The sequence below is a fragment of the Dendroctonus ponderosae genome, unplaced genomic scaffold (assembly GCF_020466585.1).
Source record: "Dendroctonus ponderosae isolate FM_Combo_2020 unplaced genomic scaffold, Dpon_F_20191213v2 Dpon_F_20191213_9, whole genome shotgun sequence".
Lineage (NCBI taxonomy): Eukaryota > Metazoa > Arthropoda > Insecta > Coleoptera > Curculionidae > Dendroctonus > Dendroctonus ponderosae.
In genome coordinates, this window is record NW_026019116.1 from 6,292,401 (window position 1) to 6,310,281 (window position 17,881).

At 45.1% G+C, this 17,881-nt stretch overlaps 5 protein-coding genes across 8 annotated transcripts in view; 4 read left to right on the forward strand and 1 right to left on the reverse strand.

The window, feature by feature from the left end:
• Positions 1–292: 292 nt before the first annotated feature.
• LOC109543300 lies at positions 293–13,597 on the forward strand. Of its 3 annotated transcripts, none has more exons than XM_048669945.1 (22): positions 293–369; positions 428–802; positions 860–1,011; positions 1,069–1,387; positions 1,439–1,611; positions 1,664–1,953; positions 2,009–2,237; positions 2,292–2,516; positions 2,570–2,741; positions 3,496–3,714; positions 3,770–4,089; positions 4,195–4,380; positions 4,433–4,665; positions 4,714–4,909; positions 4,965–5,109; positions 5,163–5,349; positions 5,404–5,577; positions 5,752–5,943; positions 6,000–6,232; positions 6,290–6,520; positions 6,577–6,792; positions 13,424–13,597. In XM_048669945.1, the coding sequence occupies exons 1-22, from the start codon at positions 304–306 to the stop codon at positions 13,430–13,432; spliced, it is 4,542 nt and encodes a 1,513-aa protein (XP_048525902.1). In that variant the 5' UTR covers positions 293–303; the 3' UTR covers positions 13,433–13,597. The 3 variants fall into 3 exon arrangements, with proteins under 3 accessions (XP_048525902.1, XP_048525903.1, XP_048525904.1); XM_048669946.1 differs by having other exon boundaries at positions 4,439–4,665; XM_048669947.1 differs by lacking the exons at positions 6,000–6,232; positions 6,290–6,520; positions 6,577–6,792; positions 13,424–13,597 and having other exon boundaries at positions 5,404–5,570; positions 5,752–5,838.
• Positions 6,837–11,516, reverse strand: LOC109543302 (facilitated trehalose transporter Tret1). Of its 2 annotated transcripts, none has more exons than XM_019912944.2 (4): positions 11,177–11,516; positions 10,354–10,577; positions 8,794–9,076; positions 6,837–8,535 (listed from the first exon to the last, which is right to left on the reverse strand). In XM_019912944.2, the coding sequence occupies exons 2-4, from the start codon at positions 10,412–10,414 to the stop codon at positions 7,419–7,421; spliced, it is 1,461 nt and encodes a 486-aa protein (XP_019768503.2). In that variant the 5' UTR covers positions 10,415–10,577; positions 11,177–11,516; the 3' UTR covers positions 6,837–7,418. The 2 variants fall into 2 exon arrangements, with proteins under 2 accessions (XP_019768503.2, XP_048525907.1); XM_048669950.1 differs by lacking the exon at positions 11,177–11,516 and adding an exon at positions 10,632–10,823.
• LOC109543270 (facilitated trehalose transporter Tret1-like) lies at positions 13,450–14,769 on the forward strand. Its single transcript, XM_019912888.2, has one exon. The coding sequence runs from the start codon at positions 13,450–13,452 to the stop codon at positions 14,767–14,769; it is 1,320 nt and encodes a 439-aa protein (XP_019768447.1).
• Positions 14,770–15,345: 576 nt separating this feature from the next.
• LOC109543292 (facilitated trehalose transporter Tret1) overlaps positions 15,346–17,881 on the forward strand; it is a 13,154-nt gene continuing 10,618 nt past the window's right edge. The window contains exon 1 of the mRNA XM_019912922.2: positions 15,346–16,097. The gene's annotated coding sequence lies outside the window, so the exon portion shown is untranslated. The remainder of the gene's footprint in view (positions 16,098–17,881) is intronic.
• Positions 16,766–17,881, forward strand: part of LOC109542351 (facilitated trehalose transporter Tret1) — a 4,004-nt gene continuing 2,888 nt past the window's right edge. The window contains exon 1 of the mRNA XM_019911551.2: positions 16,766–17,421. Coding sequence (XP_019767110.2) covers positions 17,343–17,421 — 79 coding nt within the window. The 5' untranslated portion in view covers positions 16,766–17,342. The remainder of the gene's footprint in view (positions 17,422–17,881) is intronic.

A 17,881-nucleotide genomic window follows, 5' to 3' on the forward strand; every position in this document is an offset into this window, starting at 1 on the left:
CGACAAGCGTCCCGCAACAACACATAACGGGAAACACCGACCGGAAATGACCCATTTTGAGCTAGACTGTTATTCATTTGTTTTAAACAAAACGTCGACATCCTTTTCGCACCCGAGTCGCATTACTTAAGGCGGAAGGGAGATGAAATGATGTGAACAGCCCTTCGGGTGCTAATGAATCGTCCCAAATTTAGATTCGGTTAATGGGTTAAATTTTAAGGTTAGGTATCAGGTATACACAACATTCAAACTTTACTGGGCAATTTAACAGTTTATCATGCAGTGACTAGGCCCGCATTCAACATGTACTCTTACAATTGGATGCCTAGAAGCAGATACAAGCGGCCAGGTCCGGAATCCCAGTTAAAAGTATGCATTTCGCATTTGCCGGCGAATAGTCCTAAAACGCCAGTATCTGTTTCAATAGGGCACAGTGAGCAAAGCGAACGTACATTTGCTCTATTTCGAAGTGGATGATGCTTATAGGATATACGTCAACATAGCCAGCCCCCCAGTGCTGCTGCCCCACTTGCAGGCTACTGTGGAAGTTTTGAACTTAAAAACCTTTAGCAGGTCAACCTACACTGGAATAATGGGGCCTGAGACTGTTTGCAGATACTCCAGCAGCCAGGATGTAACTGCTGAGCCCTGCACTCAGTTTCTGATCTCTAGTCAAGTGTACAGTGATATGAGGGAAATCGTGGCTGTGGACTCAGTAGCTAGAAAACTGGAGACATTTGTGGGGGACAGTGCGGTTTACCTGGCTCTAAAGGCTCTAAAGAAGCACTCGAAAAAACTGCAGGTAAAGTTTCAAGGTTCTACAAAGTCTCCCTTTAACCAGATGTATTTGCAACTGAAGAACCTGGAAGTAAAAGTGGTCACTGATGTGGTTTTTGCCAACGAAAATTCCTCGCTGTACACATTCTACGACTTTAAGGAAGTGAGCTGTTTCAATGTCTACCCCAGCCAAGATCTCTTGACCCCAGGCGTGGCTAGCGAGTACTTGTTCGGGTGAATATTCTGCTGTTGGGCCCCAATATCTGGAATTGAATAGACTGTTGCTTTCAGTATTTTATCAGTGTCCAACATCGGCCAATTTCAGCTTAAGGACAACTCTAAGGAAATATTCGTCAAGTTCACCGCTCCTAGTAAAAATCTCCAAGATTTCCACAGCAGTTTTGTGCTAATCAAAAAATACATAGTTTTCACGGAAACCTACACTGATCCAACTGTGCCAACACTGCAATATATCCTAGTGAATAGTGCGGATGTTCGTATCATCAAACGGGCGGAGCAGGCCCTGAAGCCCGCCTTCTATGGAATCGAGCAGGAATTCCACTGTAAAATGGCCTTTGAGTACTACCTGCAGCCCCATAAGATATCCCAGGTACTTCCAAGGATGCGCAAGCAAGTGTATAGTCAATTGATGCAATTATAGGCCATTGTCGGCTACCAGGGAGGCCCGGAATGCTGGCTGGAAGCCACAGTGTCGGATACCGCAAGCTTCAAGTCGGCTGATAAGGTTTATGTGGTTATTCCTGAAGAATTGCTTCCAATCTCAGCCTTTCTTAAAGAGGACGGCATTTATCGGGTGTTTTGCAATAGCCGATGGTAAACCGAGTGCTGGATCCTGAATTCATCTCTTAATCGAGCTCTTTTGTAGGAAAGTAGGTGACTTGACTAGGTATCGAGAACTTTACGGGCTGAAAGAGCTAAAACGGGTGGTGGTAGCCGATAAGGACGCAGTTTTTCAAGAGACCGACTTACCAGCTGTGAATGCAGCGAGTGCGGATTTGTGGGGATTCGACGAAGTCAAAACCGCCATTTCTCAAACTGACGACTATTCCATGATTTCATTCACATTGCCCATTGCTAGAAAGAGCTTCCAACAGAGCAGCTTCTCCTCGTGGTTCCCCAAAAGGTTCCAAAGCTTGCCCCATTTCGGGAACGTCGGTATTAAAGCTGCAGAGCGCACTCTCATTAGCAACTTATCAAATAATTTTATCAGGAAATCTACAGGAGCGATTGGCCTTTTTCGATGAAAACAGTCGTGCTTACATCGACCTCTACCTGTCCAACAGGGATAACCATGTGAGGCCTCTAGGCCTCATTGAAGGCATGCTGGTTAAAGTGAAACATGTTCAGATCAACAAGCGCAAGTACCTTAGATCCACTGTATTTACCAGCTTTGAGCTAATGGGCTTCAGGCCGCAGCTCACATTTTCATCAGCTACATTGTGAGTGGATCGAGACGACTGTTTAACTGTTTCTGACGATGTGGACATCCTCAGGCTCTTCTCCCAACGGGGCGCTTGGAAATGGCGAAAATCCACCCCGGAAACCATACTGAGTGCTTTCCGCCGAATACCCGTTCATTGCACTGTCCATGGGACCGTTTTGTTTCGATCCATCCTGGATCTGCATCTGGATACGGTTTGTGTGAGCTGTGGCAGGGAGATGCAGCACCGGTGTTTAAGGTGCGACTCTTCTGAAGCCCGAGTCGTCATCTATATGGTGTATGTTGGTGTTTTCTTTAGTTGATTTATTTGTAGATAGCTTTCGGTTCCAGAATCCAAGTCCAGGATTCTTGTCATTCGGAATTCACTATGGAAATCAACGAAGTTTCCTTTCTACTTGAACTGCTGGGCGTCAACACCGATGAAGGCCTGGATCTGTTCACCAAAGAATGCGTGCGACTGAAAGCCGTTAAAATCGACTTTGTTGATCTCAAGCTAACGACTGTAGGTATTGCAATTTTCTGATCGGCTTTTGTGGGGAAGTTCTCGCGTTTCAAGGGCTTGTCCATCGACTCCCCGCTCCATAAAATGATCAACGTTATCCAGATGGACATCAATTTGAAACTGTACTTTCTGATGGAAGTCCTGTGCCTGCGGCAGGAGTATGGCCGGAAAGCCTGGAGAGTTCTGGACTATCAGATTTTAGCTGATTTACAAAATATTTTCTGAGATTTTTTTCCTATGCAATTTAAATTGCCATTATTTTGGAGAAGTCAGAAACGATTTTTATTTAACCAGCCAAATCTCCAATCTTTTTTTATGAATTAAATCCTCATTAATTAATAGTTATTGACCCGTCCAAAAAAACGGAGCCCTGTCAGGAGAAGTTCTGGCAACAGGGCATTTGACGCCTAACCTAGAAGTTATGTCATGTTGATTGAAAAACAAAACTGGCTCAACTAATTAGTTTAAACAATAGGGAATAATGAGACTACCCATATTGGCTAAAGAAACCTTTGCACTATTTGCCCGCAAAAAGTCCCCATGTCCGCAGCGCTTCCTTTCAGGTTGCGGCCTTTGGGTAAGCAACTTAGCCCTGGCAAGGGTTTTAGGGCAAATAGGACTGTATTTCTAACAAAACTGAACTTTCCTTCGTTTAAAGGAGGCACAGGCGTCCTAACAATACTTAATTAAGGCTGATGACCACCACTTAAAGCAGACCAAACTAGCTAAAACCCAGTCAATTTTTTTGTACTAGACTGAAGATTTGTCGCCGCAAGTGAAGCAGCAGATAGAGAGCCACTGGCGAGATAAAATCGGCGTCAAACCACCCAAAACCCCTACTCCTACCACCAAAGACAAGTACTATGTGCTCTCGATGTTTCCCTATCCTTCAGGAAGCCTCCACATGGGGCACGTAAGAGTGTACACCATCAGTGACACTATCGCCCGATACCAGCGCATGAATGGACGCAATGTAAGTCACCCCCAATCACCAATAGAAAGCCGACTAATACCGTTTTCCTGCAAAGGTGATCCATCCGATTGGCTGGGACGCTTTCGGGCTGCCTGCGGAAAACGCGGCTATCGACCGGCAGTTGGCCCCTTCCGATTGGACAGCAAACAACATAAACCACATGAAAGCGCAGTTAAAACAGTTGGGCTGCAGCTTCGAATGGGAGCGCGAGCTGGCCACTTGCGACCCGGAGTATTACAGATGGACGCAGGATTTGTTTTTGAAACTATACGACGCTGGTCTCGCTTATCAGAAGGAGGCGTTGGTTAATTGGGATCCGGTGGATCAGACTGTGCTGGCCGATGAGCAGGTGGATGAGAACGGCCTGTCTTGGAGGTGATTTTTATAATGTGGGATCAGGCAGAAGATCTTTTAGATCACTTAACTCCAGCCCTGTGCAGCCAATCTGTCCCTTGCCACTTCAAAGGCTTTTCATTCCAGATCAGGAGCTAAGGTGGAGAAAAAGCTGCTAAAACAGTGGTTTATCCGGACGACAAAGTTTGCCAAGCAATTGTATGACGGGCTGGACGACGCAGTGCTGCACGACTGGAGGGACATTATCAAGCTGCAAAAACACTGGATTGGGAACTGTGATGGGGTGAACTTCGACTTCAAAGTGAACAGCAGGTAGCTGCAAGTAATCCTGGAGGTGAACCTTGGTTTGAAACATTCCGATCAGTTGCAGCTCCACATCCGTTGCAACCTTTTGGACGTCCACTCCGGAGCTGATAGAGGAAGCGAAATTCGTCGCCGTGACCAGCAACCATGTACTGGCTAAGCAGGAGGGAGTTACCAGCGCCGATGGCACTGTGAAGCTGCAAAGCGTCGTAACTAATCCATTTAACAAAGAGCAGTTGCCCTTGTATGTGACCAACGACATCGAGTTTGCTGATGAGACTGATAGTTTTATAGGCAAGTTGGTTGTAATTGAAAATGGGAGTCGCTAAATGCTTTACCCAGGCATCCCTGCGGGCTGCGACCAGGCGTCTCAATTCGCTCTGGCGCACAAAATTCCGTTCAGCCCACACGCGTGTGTGACCAGCGACGAAGAACTGGAGAAAAAACGTCAGGAATTGTGCCGAAGAGCGCAGGAAATGAACGCTGGCGGTCACTGGTCAAGCGCGAAGCTTCGCGATTGGCTAATTTCCAGACAGAGGCAAGTTAACGCTAAACTTCCGGTGACAAATAATTATTGCTGTAGTTCATTTCAGATACTGGGGCACTCCGATACCGATCGTTCACTGCAAAAACTGCGGACCAGTGCCGGTTCCGCGCGAAAAGCTCCCTGTTGAGCTGCCCAAACTGTCCCAGCTCTCCAGCAAGGGAAAGTCGCCTTTAGAGGACGTCTCCGAATGGGTAATTTGGCATCTCAACTCACCCGAAAACCTTCTACTTTTGCGACTCTCCAGGTCAACACAAATTGCCCGCAATGTAACGGCGAAGCCAAGCGGGAAACCGACACTATGGACACTTTTGTGGACAGTTCCTGGTACTTCTTGCGGTACCTGGACCCGCAGAACTCCAAGCAAATGTTTGATAAGGAAAAGGCTTTTCAAATGACCCCAGTTGATCTGTATATTGGCGGCAAAGAGCACGGTAAGAGCTAATGGGGGCGCCTTGACCCCAAAAGTAACTAGCAAAAGTTTGCAGCCGTTTTACATTTGTACTACGCACGATTTGTCAGTCATTTCTTGCACTCGTTGGGGCTGCTGCCCGAAAGAGAGCCGTTTAAGCGGCTGCTGGTTCAGGGAATGGTGATGGGGCGCAGTTTTCGGGTGAAAACCACCGGCCAATATCTACCAGAAGACCAAGTCAAGGTGATTGGTAAGCGAAAGTAACCTTTAATGAACAGTCGCAGTAATTTCGACTTTTATGAGCTTAAAGCCGTTTGCGGACGGCAACTCGAATTTTTTCATAACGAAGCATGAAATCGACAAGATGCGATAGAAGAATCAATGGTTGGGTTTGAATTAGCATAAATTTATGCATTTTTTGCAGACTTGAAGAAAGGCAAAGCGGTGAGCAAAGAAACCGGAGATCCCGTGACGATTTCTTGGGAGAAAATGAGCAAATCGAAACACAACGGCGTGGATCCCGAGGAAATGTTCCGGGAATATGGCACGGATACCACTCGACTGCTGATTCTGGCCGATGTGGCTCCGACATCGCATAGAAATTGGAATTCAAATAGTGCGTTCCTCAAAAAATCGCGTCCAATCGGATTAATTAGCCTGAATTTTATCCAGCTTTTCCTGGCGTGCTGAACTGGCAACGGCGGCTTTGGATTACCGTGCAGGACTTCATCAAGCACCGCACCAACCCGCCCGCAATTGCCGCCGACGAGGAGTTTAAGAACCAGGAGGACTATTTGTGGGATTCGCGCAACTTCTACACCAAAGGCGTCTCGTTTAACTACATTGTTTCGCAGCAGATGAGCGTGGCAGTTTCCAAGATGCAAGGCCTGACTAACAGCCTTAGAGTAAGTGAGCGGAAACGCGAAACTAAAGTGACCTCACCTACAAGTTTGTCCTTCCAGCGAGCTCCTGTTGCAGTTTTTTGTCATAGTCGACAGTTCGAACGCGCGTTGGCCGCCCAAATCATCCTTCTGGCCCCGATGGCGCCCCATTTTGCATCTGAACTATGGGCCGGATTTACTTCAGCCCCCAATCGCCTTAATCAGTCAACCGAGATTTTATGGGATCGGCCGGTTTTGGAGCAACAGTGGCCGGAAACTGATATGAACTATCAGCTGGACCTGGTCTGCCAGGTTGGTCAAGTCCAGTGTATTCTTCTAGCAGCTCCGGCTCAGTTGAACGGTTTTAGGTGAACGGCTGGGAAAATTGCACAGTGAAATTCGAACGGCGCATCCTGGATCGGCTGGATAAGGAGGAGGCAGTGCGGGTGGCGATGAGCCAGCAGGCGATCGAATCGACCCTCAGAATGAGGAACGTGTTGAATGTGAAGTTTACAGTGTACCCGGGGGTTGATAGTGTGGTGAACTTTATGACCGACCAGCCGCCCCCTAAGAAGAAACCCGTGGTAAGTAGTAGCCTTTCTAAATTTTTTTGAAAAACAACTGAGTGTGCACTTTACTGTTTATTTCGCTAGCTAGACATTACAAAAACTAACTAAAATTGTAAAAATATTCCTATATATAAATACAAGGCAAGCATATACAGGGCGGGTGCAACTTGTTGCTCTACTCTACCACTACTACCTACTACTACCACTACTAGACGGACAGTATATGTTTACTGAGGTTTTTTAATGGAGCTATAATTATAGTTTGATCAAACATTCGGTCAATTTAAAAACGCCCTGGATCCGGCCCTGTCTATTGCTCTGTTTTCGCTAGAACACTGTCCAATGCAACAAACAAGGGTTAAACTAGTCGGGTCTGTTTCTGTCCTTGTCTATTTGCCACTCTCGGTTGGCACGTTCGCAACGGCAGACCAGCTGCGACAGGGCTGGCTTCAAAAATTTTTGCACAGAAAATTAAAAAAATACTGCCCCATTTAAAACCCCAAGTTCGATTTTTGGCTAGTTGAGATCATGTTCTCGATTAGCTCTCCGTGAATGAACTTATTTAGGACTGTCTCCACGGTCAGTGAAATCCATGCTTCAAACTCGTTCAATCCCTATGCAAGCCCGTTTAAAATCGAACTTTAACTTTTGATTAATAAATCATTCGTTTCCGGTTCGTTGTCGTCATGAATCTTGATGGTTTCCATCTCCACATCGTAATGCATGGGCTGATCGCCCCTCAAGTAGTGCTGGATTTCCTCCAGGCTCTTGCCTTTTGTTTCCGGGACCACGCAGATGATAAAGACTAGACCCAAGATTGAGCAAATAGTGAAACCGTAAAAGGCCATGTGAATTCCGTAGTTGTCCATCATAACTTGGAGGAACTTGGACGCGATGGCGGCGACCAAGCTGAAATAAACATCGGCTAGACAAAGGGCGTATGCCTTAACGTTGGTGGGGAACAGCTCGCCAAGCAGGCAAATTGGAATGCTTTGCATGCCAACACTGAAGAAAATCACGAACAGAATCAGGCCGGCCACCGGAAGGTATTCCAGGCTGGAAGTGTCAATGGATGTCTCCTTTTCGATGTAGAAGTAGGTTCCTTCGAGGAACAAGGCGATTATAGAGCCGGTCATTGAAATCAGCAGCAACGGCTTCCTGCCGGCTTTGTCCACGATACTGGACGAGACCATGGTCATAATCAGCATCACAGTAAAGTACATAATCGAGGCCTGTTTGGACGAAATATTGCTTCCGGCCTGCAGAAATATTTCTTGGGCATAAAACGTAATGGCAGTGGTGCCGCTGAATTGCTGGAATCCTCTCAAACCAGCCACAATAATAACCGCTTTCCGGTTACTGGCCACCGTGAACAAATCGAAGAACCTGCCGCGAGCTTTGCTGCAGGTCTGGATGGACACTCGCATCTTCTTAATCTCCTCGTCCAAGTCCGCGTTGCCTCTGAAGCGCCGCAAACTCTCTTTGGCCTGTTCCGGCTTGTTCCGCATCAGGAGATAGTAGGGGCTTTCGGGCATCCAGAGGAACGTCACAAACGCAACCACGCAAAGCGAAGACGAGACCAAGGCCGTGGTGCTGATGCTCAAGTAGGAGCCGATCAGGTTGATCAGCAAGAATCCCAGAATCCAGCTCACCGAGCAGCTGGAGCCTAATAGGCCCCTGATCCGTGGCTCCGCTATTTCTCCTATGTACATGGGCACCACTGTGAAAGTGACTCCGTCAGCTACGCCCGCTATAAACCTGCAACAAACAAATAGTTTACCACTGCAATTTTATGTCGATAATACAGACAACACTGCGAAAAATTACATCGACGCCAATTTCCCGAGAATGTGGACAACGATTTGTGGTGATATTCAAAATGCTAATTCTCCGAGCTGTTGCGTAAGCAACCTGCTTCGCCTGTGGGTCAATCGCCCAATCTGAATGTTTTCCGCATTAATTCAGCCCAAAGCGAAGAAAACACTCAGAAAATGGAGAACGGTTCGTAACACTTACCTAGCTAAGTACAAGTACATCACAGTCTTGGCAAATGCGACCATAATCCAGGCGAGGAAAAATGGCACAGCGGTGAAAATGATGGTCTTTTTGCGTCCAAAGTAGTCGACAATGTTGGCGGCCGTCAAAGCGCCTACTATGGCCCCTAATAGGGGCATCACAGCCATTAGGGCCCCCTCACTGCTGCTGATGCACAAAGGGGAGCTGGTATTGTTCAGGATCTGGGGCAAAGAGGGCGACGGCCAGCCATAGTGCATTCCATCCGTTACAATCGCCAAATTTCCTGAAAAATTATATTTGCTGAAAACCACGAGAGACGTTTTTAAATCGACCTGAATGGGGCCCTGACCAGGGCTTTATTTATTCGCAACCCCCTGCTAATGCTCCCGACAAGGACCAACCTACTCGGACCACCTGTTTTTGTCCCTCTCTGTTTGTTGCTCCCCGGGCCCCGATGGCAGCAGAGACAGGGTCGGTTTCAGGATATTTTTAAGTGAACAGGAAAGTATTTGAAAACGATTCGAACATCCTAAAACTTATGATCGCACAGGTATATTTTTCTCATTTATAAGTGTAATTACATAATTGCACTTATATTGTAAATGGATTTAAAACCTTGAGTGCGGTTTAAAAAAGATGTTGATCTGATTCAGATCGGTAGTGATCCTTGAAAAAATTATCTAAGGAAAGTGGTATTTGCACATCCAAAGACCTGATTTAACAGGGTGATTCAAAAATTGCAGGCATTCAAGATGATAAGTTCATATTAACGAGGGTACTTCTTTATTTTCGGCAAAAACATCTATTCACATTCCCTCAAGTGGTTTAGATCATTTGAAATTAAAATAATCACCTCCAGAAGTTTATCTGAGTGCTTTTGAATCACCCTGTATACATTTACGGGCCAACAAAATTTCTGTTTTAATCTGTTTAATTACTAGATTAGGAGATAAGTGCGAATTGATGGTTCAGCTGATAACGATTTGGATTCAAAATCATCGTCGAAAATGTTCAAACTTTACTCCATATAGTCGTATATTTGAGGGTCTGATTAATTTTAATTCGCCCTGATTGCAGCCCTGCCCAGAGTTACGTTTACGCTCCTGTGCCGCAGACAAAGACACAGATAATCGGATCGGCTTTTGTCTTTGTTATTAGGCGGTCTCTGTTACCCCGGTTGTCTAAGGGCAGCAGCACAGACAGGGTTGGTTTCAGGAGATTTTCCGCGCAAATAAATATTAGTATAATTATTTCGTGATAAATCAAGATTTACATAACTTGGAAATTATTTGTGAATTTGAGTGGTTCTGATTGCCAATGGATTAAAAACATGAGTGTAAAAAGTGCTCCGGCGCGTTGATCTGATAAAAATCTGTACAATTGAACCTTGACGGCGAAAAATATCTAAGCCACGTGTTTTTCCACCCTCAAAGTCCCGATTTGCGTGCCAACTAAATCTCGATTTTATTCGTTTATATCAATGCTTTATGGCCAGGTTATAAATGATTGAGAAAACCCTGCGGCTTTGTTTGTTCGAAAAGCACTAAGACAAAGACTTACCTGCGGCCGCCGCAAAATACTGCAAACTCGCTGAGCCTCCTGTCAATGTGACAGTCGTCATTTTGGTCCCGTTCAACCCCACACCGATAAAAAACCAACACTTTTTTGTCCCGCTGTTGAAGCGCTTTCACTTGAATTTTTTGATCTTCACGTGCCAATCTTCGCGACTACTTCTTCACATGTTTCACTAGACTGACTATCGGCAGACCCCGGTAGCGAATTGCCTGCAAATGAAACACCTATAGAATCAAGGACGGCGCAAAAATAGCGGTATGTACAGGCTGTCTTAAGAACAAAAACGAGCTGGAGATTGTATCGAAAGCTTGTTACAGATCGCACACGTCGACTGTACTCAACTGATCGGAATCACTTATATGAGAGATAGAAGTAAGATAAAACGCTGTTTGGAGATTGCTTTGGATGGACTTAGTAGTAATTAGTTGGCTTAAGTATGTAAATTTAGCTAAATCGATTTTGAATGTGTCTCGTTTAATTGCTGAATTGAAGCAACGACACCGTGTACCTTGACTTGGTTCAAAGTATAATTAATCGCTCATGACTGAATAATTTAAAGCTGCTCGTTGATATTTCATGTAAATTTCCATTCGGCGAATACGCGAAAATACATCAGGTATTATTGGAACCGCATGTTTCAGCCAGTAGATTTCGGGGGTTTTAAAAAGCCATTATTCAAAGATGTTTAACCAGATGCGTATCTTAATGAGCTTAAGCTCTGCCACTTGGGCAAACAATAGCTCGATTTAATCGACATGATAAAGCATTTTTGCAGAATTTGCTGAAAGAACAAGGTTCGGATACTTACGATTTCCTGGTCGGAACAGCGAGCAACGTACAAATGGAAAGCGCACTTCGTTGCAGACAATGTTGACCATCAAAAAAACAGCTGGAGAAGTGCGTTTAAAGGGAAACGGGTGTCGTCATAAGCCGACATTGGCATCAGTTCAATAACATGCCGCGCAAAATAGATAAAAACACAGGAAAAAGGGAGCTGGTGCCATTTTCTGTCGGCTATTTCAGGAATAATCGATATACCGCGCCTTATCCAGAGCATCATCAAGGCTGGCAATCTTCTGATGGTTGTCTCATCAGTCTTATCAGTTGATGGTTTTTCGGCTCTTTGCTTGATGAGATTGTAACAAAGTTTCTGACCTCCAACGGAAGAGCCGAATTTTCATAAATGCCTTTTCGTGTATACCTCGGAAAAGATTCAAGATATCTTAGTGATCATTCGGACCTTTTTGATTTTGAAAAATGTGTAAAGTCGTAGGGACCATTTTGATAGAGCGTTTTGAGAGCTACGTTTTTATCAACAGGTGCGAAGCAAATTCCTGCAGGGAAATTTGGAAGTTTTCCACTGGATGACATTTTGCCCAACAATTACTTTTACCAAACTGTTGTTTATTTCACATTTACCTTTGTTGCATTGTCCAAATATGAAGCAAAATAACACGGACCCATTGCCTGGATCATTCTGGTGGATATGGCGGATGCGCCCCACAGCACTCAACTCGCATGTTATCCAGGTCGTTTCAATCATCTAAGACGCATTGTGAAGGTTTGATTTGGTTCCAACATGACGCTGTTGTTTTTGCAATAATTCCACTCAATTGTCGGGCAACTGCTTGGCAGGTTTTTGGCATATTTTTAAAATCCGGTCGTCATAGATTAAGTCAGCGTTTGGCTGAACTTCGTCATTTCTTTCGTTTTTTTATCTGCCCTGATATCTTGATTGTGCCTATCTGGCTTCTGTTTGCCATCGAATTAGTGTTAGCTATCTGAAGATATTAAGACAATGCTGTTGATTCAGGCTGATTTACTTAGCGATATCACCGTTTACTTTCGATTGATTAATAATTATGTTGAATGCTTCAAGAGGATTTTCCTAAGTGCATTGACTCATTATTTGGTCTTAGTTTGCCGCCAATATCCCAATTAACTAAGACAAAGTGCTCTAAAAATATCCGGCTCTGGAACGCATCCAAGCGAAATTTTCCAGGTGTTCGCCTGAAGACAATCAATGCGGTTTTTCCACACGGAAGCCAGCCCGAAGCTAGGAATCAGAGCAGAGCGCACGCTAAACAATCTGCCTTGATTAGCGCTGATCTACTTGCATTTTTCCTTAGAGTACTTGTACTTATAAAAAAAGCGTTGCTAGGTATATATTTAAGGAACAGCTGATGCGTATTTATATTCACTTGCTTGCGTGTTCTTGGATAGACCTGATCGAGCACTGATGTGAGCAAATTCATTGTCAGCTCGTTTACTGGCTAACAATCGGCTTTAGCGGAATGCATGTGATTTAGTTCTGGTGATTTTCCGCTCAACTATCTAGTGATTCCATCATCATGACCATCATCACTGGCTCAACGCAGAAGATCCAGCAAGGCAGTGCGGTTGTTCAGTACTTGGCTGCCTTCACAGGTAAATAAATTAAAAAAGACGCGTTTTTACAAAAAAACATCGGTTTTTCAGTATTCGGGGTTTTTTAGCCGATTTTCTACAAAGTGCGTGTAAACTTTCCACTGTCCCCGGGCATAAATCGACGCATTTTAAGGCATTGTGATTAATTGGCTTTATATGCGATAAACACTGGGCAATTCGTTCAATTGAAAACCAATCTGAAACATCTGGTGTGAATTAAGACGGTGAAAACCGAGCCTTGGCCGGATCCATCATACATTTTCCATCAACATTGTTCAGCGGTTTTTCATGAAAATGGCCTTTGCTGCTTAGGGTGGCGCAAAATCAAAAGCAGTTGGATGTCGGGAATGGAGCCGCAGAAAGTGTTTCGGACTCAAAAACAAACTTGACGATCGATCAGTTTTTGCGTCCAAATTAGTGTCGTGCCCGAAGGGCTCGGCACAACAATCGCATTAGAGAAAGTGTTTAATGTCGATGTTGTGCCGAGCCCTTCGGGGCCGACACTGTTTCGGACTCACCAGCTGGAGCATGAATCTTTAGCGACAAGTACGCATTTCAACTACCTACTTGACTAATCACTCGCTCTCTCCAGAGATCTAGAGAGAATCTAACAATCTCCCCCTTTCAGGAACTTTGAATATCATCACCAGCGGAATGCACTACGGCTGGCCATCACCATCTCTCCCCAAGCTGCTGAACGGTTCTTCGCCAGTTGCTGTTACAAATGACGAAGGTTCCTGGATGGCGGTCATGCCCCTGCTAGGCGCCCTACTAGGCTCCCTGATTGTAGGCACCACCGTGGACATTTTCGGCCGAAAGCGCACCATCCTCATCTCCTCACTGCCCTTTTTCACCGCCTGGATGATGGTGGCGTTCGCTCCCTCCGTCACCGTGATATACGTGGCGCGATTCATAGCTGGAGTAGCTGATGGCTGGGTCTTCACCGCCATGCCCATGTATATCGGGGAAATCGCCGATCCGAGGATCAGAGGCCTGCTCGGGTCCGGAGTGAGTGTGACGTGGATCTTTGGGATTCTTCTGATCAACGTGATCGGCTCCTACCTGAGCATCACGGTTGCCGCGTTGGTCAGCAGCTGCTTGCCTTTGATCGCAATGGGGAGTTTTGCGTTTATGCCAGAGTCGCCCTATTACTTGCTGATGAGGGGCAACGCTGAGGAGGCCAAGCGGAGCTTGCAACGTTTTCGCGGACTGAGCGATGTGGACGCTGAGCTGAACCGAGTTACGTTCGCCATCAGGGCGCAGAACAAAAACGCCGGCAAGTTCCTGGACTTGTTCAGGAACAAAGTGAACCGCCGGGCTGTGCTGATCATGATGATCCTCCGGGGCGCTCAGCAGCTGAGTGGAACCACCGCAGTCACCTTCTACGCGCAGTCGATTTTCATAGAAGCGGGCGACCATATTTCCTCGGAAGTGGCCACAATCATCTACTTCGGCGTCCAGTTGACTCTGGCCTGTTTCTGTTCCTCCATAGTGGACAAAGCCGGGAGACGCCCGCTGCTCATTGCCTCCATTACGGGCTCCGCCTTGTTCCTGTTCATGGAAGGCGCGTACTTCTACATCAAGGCCTGCACCCATTGGAACGTCGAAGCCTTCACCTTGGTGCCAGTGATTGGGCTGATTGGTTTCGTGGTCGTTTTCTCCTTGGGCATGCAAACCATCCCCATTCTCATGCTGGGAGAGCTGTTCTCCTCCAATGTGAAGGCCTTTGCGCTTTGTCTGGCCGATATCTACTTCTCCATCATCGCGACTGTGGTCTCCAAGTTCTTCCAGATCATGAAGGACTCCTTCGGCATGTACACGCCCTTCTTTGCCTTCTCCTTCAGCTGTTTGGTCGGTCTGGTTCTGATCGTTCTTTTTGTGCCCGAGACCAAAGGAAAAACGCTGGAGGACATTCAGGCCAGTTTGAGCGAGCAAAGCGAGCCAACTAGTCAAGAGGCCAGCAACTTATCCTAAGACTGAAAGCCGCCTGCATGGACTTCAATGGAGAGTGTCTGATGAGTGCATGTTGCCTAGTGATTAATTGAGTCCATCTGTATTATAGCCCATAGAACTTTTTATAACTAGACAATACACAGTTTTTTTTGTATCTAGACGCGTATTTACCTCAGCTGATTTTTTGTTTGTCTAGAAGAAAGAAACGTGTTGCATCTGTTTTCCAAGCATCCCACACGCCGACTGGGCGATTTCTGGCAAAAGATCCGAGTATTTTTTCGCATTTTCGAAGCAAAATATTTTGACTGAGTGCGAACAATGCGGTCTTTGACTTGGAATCGTCCGCTCAATCATCAGCGGCTTGGAAATAGATCAGCGCGGCCACAAAGGAATATTATTAACCATTGAATGTGTCCCCTTTTTGCGTTGCCACTGCAAATGTGGGTTATTTTCGCTGGTTTTTTTTTTGGCTGAGACTTTGCCTGTTTAGCATATGCTTGCCAGAGCATCTTAATCTGCCAATGGGCCAAAAATGCCTTAGAAACGTGCGATTATCCAAACAGAAGCTTTAGAATGCTTCCCGATTCGTGTTTTCGAGTAAGGAGTTCATTCGCCATTCTGTCTGCAGTAGTTGATTCGTTAAATAAATGCGAACATCGCAAGATTGGAGGTTTATGGGAATTAGTGACATGAACCGGGAAGTAAAAAAGGCGATTTTCGGCAAAAAATGTTTAACAAACTCGCATTGGTCCAGATAAACCTTTCAAAAGCTCCTGGATTCTGTTGTCATCCCCTCCAGTTAGTGTGATCGTCGATGCTTCATAGGCAACACCTTTGCCAATTCGCTCCGCCTATTTTACGAAAATTCCCAGGAATTTTCGGTTTTCCTGCCAAAAAGGGTTGATTTTCTCAAACCGGAAGTGCTCCTCCACCCTTTCGCGGTATTTTCCGATCCGAGACCAAGATTTTTGCCATAAAATCCCGAATTTTAAAGTTGGGATATTTTGACGTCTCCTGACAACCATCAGCGGTCATCCCTGACATTTTACGACCAATCAGGACTGAGCATTGCGGACATCCCAGCGTCAAATTGTTGCAGGTGCAGTGTTGCCGCGTGTATTTTTTAAATAATTTTCTTCCATCGGGCGGCTTCCCTTTAAAGAGTGTGGTATTTGCCGGTCTGAAAGTGCGATTTTGCAAAGAAACTCGATCGACTGTGGGACAATTTTGGACGTCTGCCCATGACATTCAAGTGTACACATAGAGAGATTTGGAGAGATTTTGGGGCTTCTGAGGGCGCTCCTAATGCCGTGAAGAACTATTTGGATGGGGAAATAAGCAGCTGAATGGTAAGTGCAACTTGTTTTAATATTCGGCCTGGAATCGCTTTCGACTTAACTGTTTTCGCACAGGTTTGCATTGCTCGCAACAAAAAAATTTAAACCGCAAGTTCAAGCGTCCAAAACCGGCAAAAATTGATAATGAGAAGACGCTTTAAAACGTTCAGTTCTATGAACTTCGGTGTTTTACGTCTACTTTCATTTAGATGCACAATGTTTCTATGAATCCGCAATAACCATTGTGTTCAAGTTATTCCGGAAAGCCCCCAGTGGTAATTTTTTTGTAATCAGGTATCACAGGTAAAAAGATTAGGTTTAAAAAAGGTAGTTCTTAGAATCCAGATGGAAATTCGATCAAATTTCGGTAAATATGACGTTGAATAGGCGCGTGGAGCAAGATTATTGCAAAATTTCTTGTTTTCCGTCCCGTTTTGCATGTTTCTCGGAAGCAAAATGAGCAAGAACGCTCCTTTTTACATCATTCCAGAGATAACTAAATGGCCTTTATTCGAAGTTTCTGAAGAACCATTCGAGCCACAGAATTCGTTTTGGCATCGTTGGATAGAGAATTGAAAAGTCGATTCAGTACGTAACAACGTGAGTGAGGAAATTCGAGTAGTTTTCCTCACTCACGTTGTTACGACGAGAATTGGATGGGGGGGGTCATGACCCTTTGCTTGCTCAATAGCGGTTTCCCAATTTCCTTGCTATATTAAAGCAAGTTTACTGTTTAGGAAGTAGTTTACTTCAGCCGTAACACTCGGTCCACTAAACCCCCTTAAAACATCTGAAATTGCGCTTAAAGTGGGCCCACCCTGTATATAGTTCAAAGGAAGTTTAGACCGTACAGTGTAAGAATCTGTAAACTCATCCAACATTCAGGCGTCTAGTTTTTCGTTGGGTGTGGGAATATTTAACAAAAGCAAAGTCCTCCAGCCTTATGGTGGTTATCGCAAACATGTTGATTAAGGTGTGATAACCTCCATTCGAAAGGTTTCACCTCATCGAGGCAAATTCTTTCTTATCGCCACCATCAACAGCTTGACCAGCTTCCCGCATCAGCATAGTCCATTTCTAATCTGGCTCGTGGACTGAAAGTAGAGCCTCCGTGCCCAATTAAGTCGTTTTATTGGTGACAATTGAATAGACGATACGCAAAATTATTAAAAAATTTCATCATCAGCTCCGCGCTTCAGTTTTCAGTAATTAATACATGTAGTGGAGCGAAGAGTTCGTTCAGTGCCTGCAGTTAGTATGACTATTTTTTCCAGTGGCACTTTGAAGTGTACCAAGAGGAACAATAACAGTTTTCAGTATTTGGCTGCAGTTGCAGGTGAGTTTCTCCCGCTCGCTTTCTACAGGGTGTTCATTTAGTGTTACGGTCTTCAACTCGGAAGTTTACCACAACTAGAATCGCGTTAAACTCTTTTTTTAAGCCAAAAGCCATTTTCTGGGTAGTGCGGTTTCTTCTACAGCTTTCACTCGTCGTCCCTGACTAATAGTGATAAGCAAGTTTTTTTTTATTCCTGAAATAAAAACTCATCGCCATTCATGGCCAGCTCCCAGGCCAATTCATTGGACCATTAAAAATTCTATAAAAGCATTAAAAGTTTTATAGAAAATGCATAACCTTTGCCACGATATAAACGAAAATATTATGAACTGTCGAGGTAAATGAGCGCAAATCACGCAGAGCCGATATGACCTATAGAGAAAAAAATTGTCGACAAGACAATCCACTTGAGTGAAATAAACGTGTAAGAGCAGGGGCGGATCCAGCTTTAAAGTCAGGA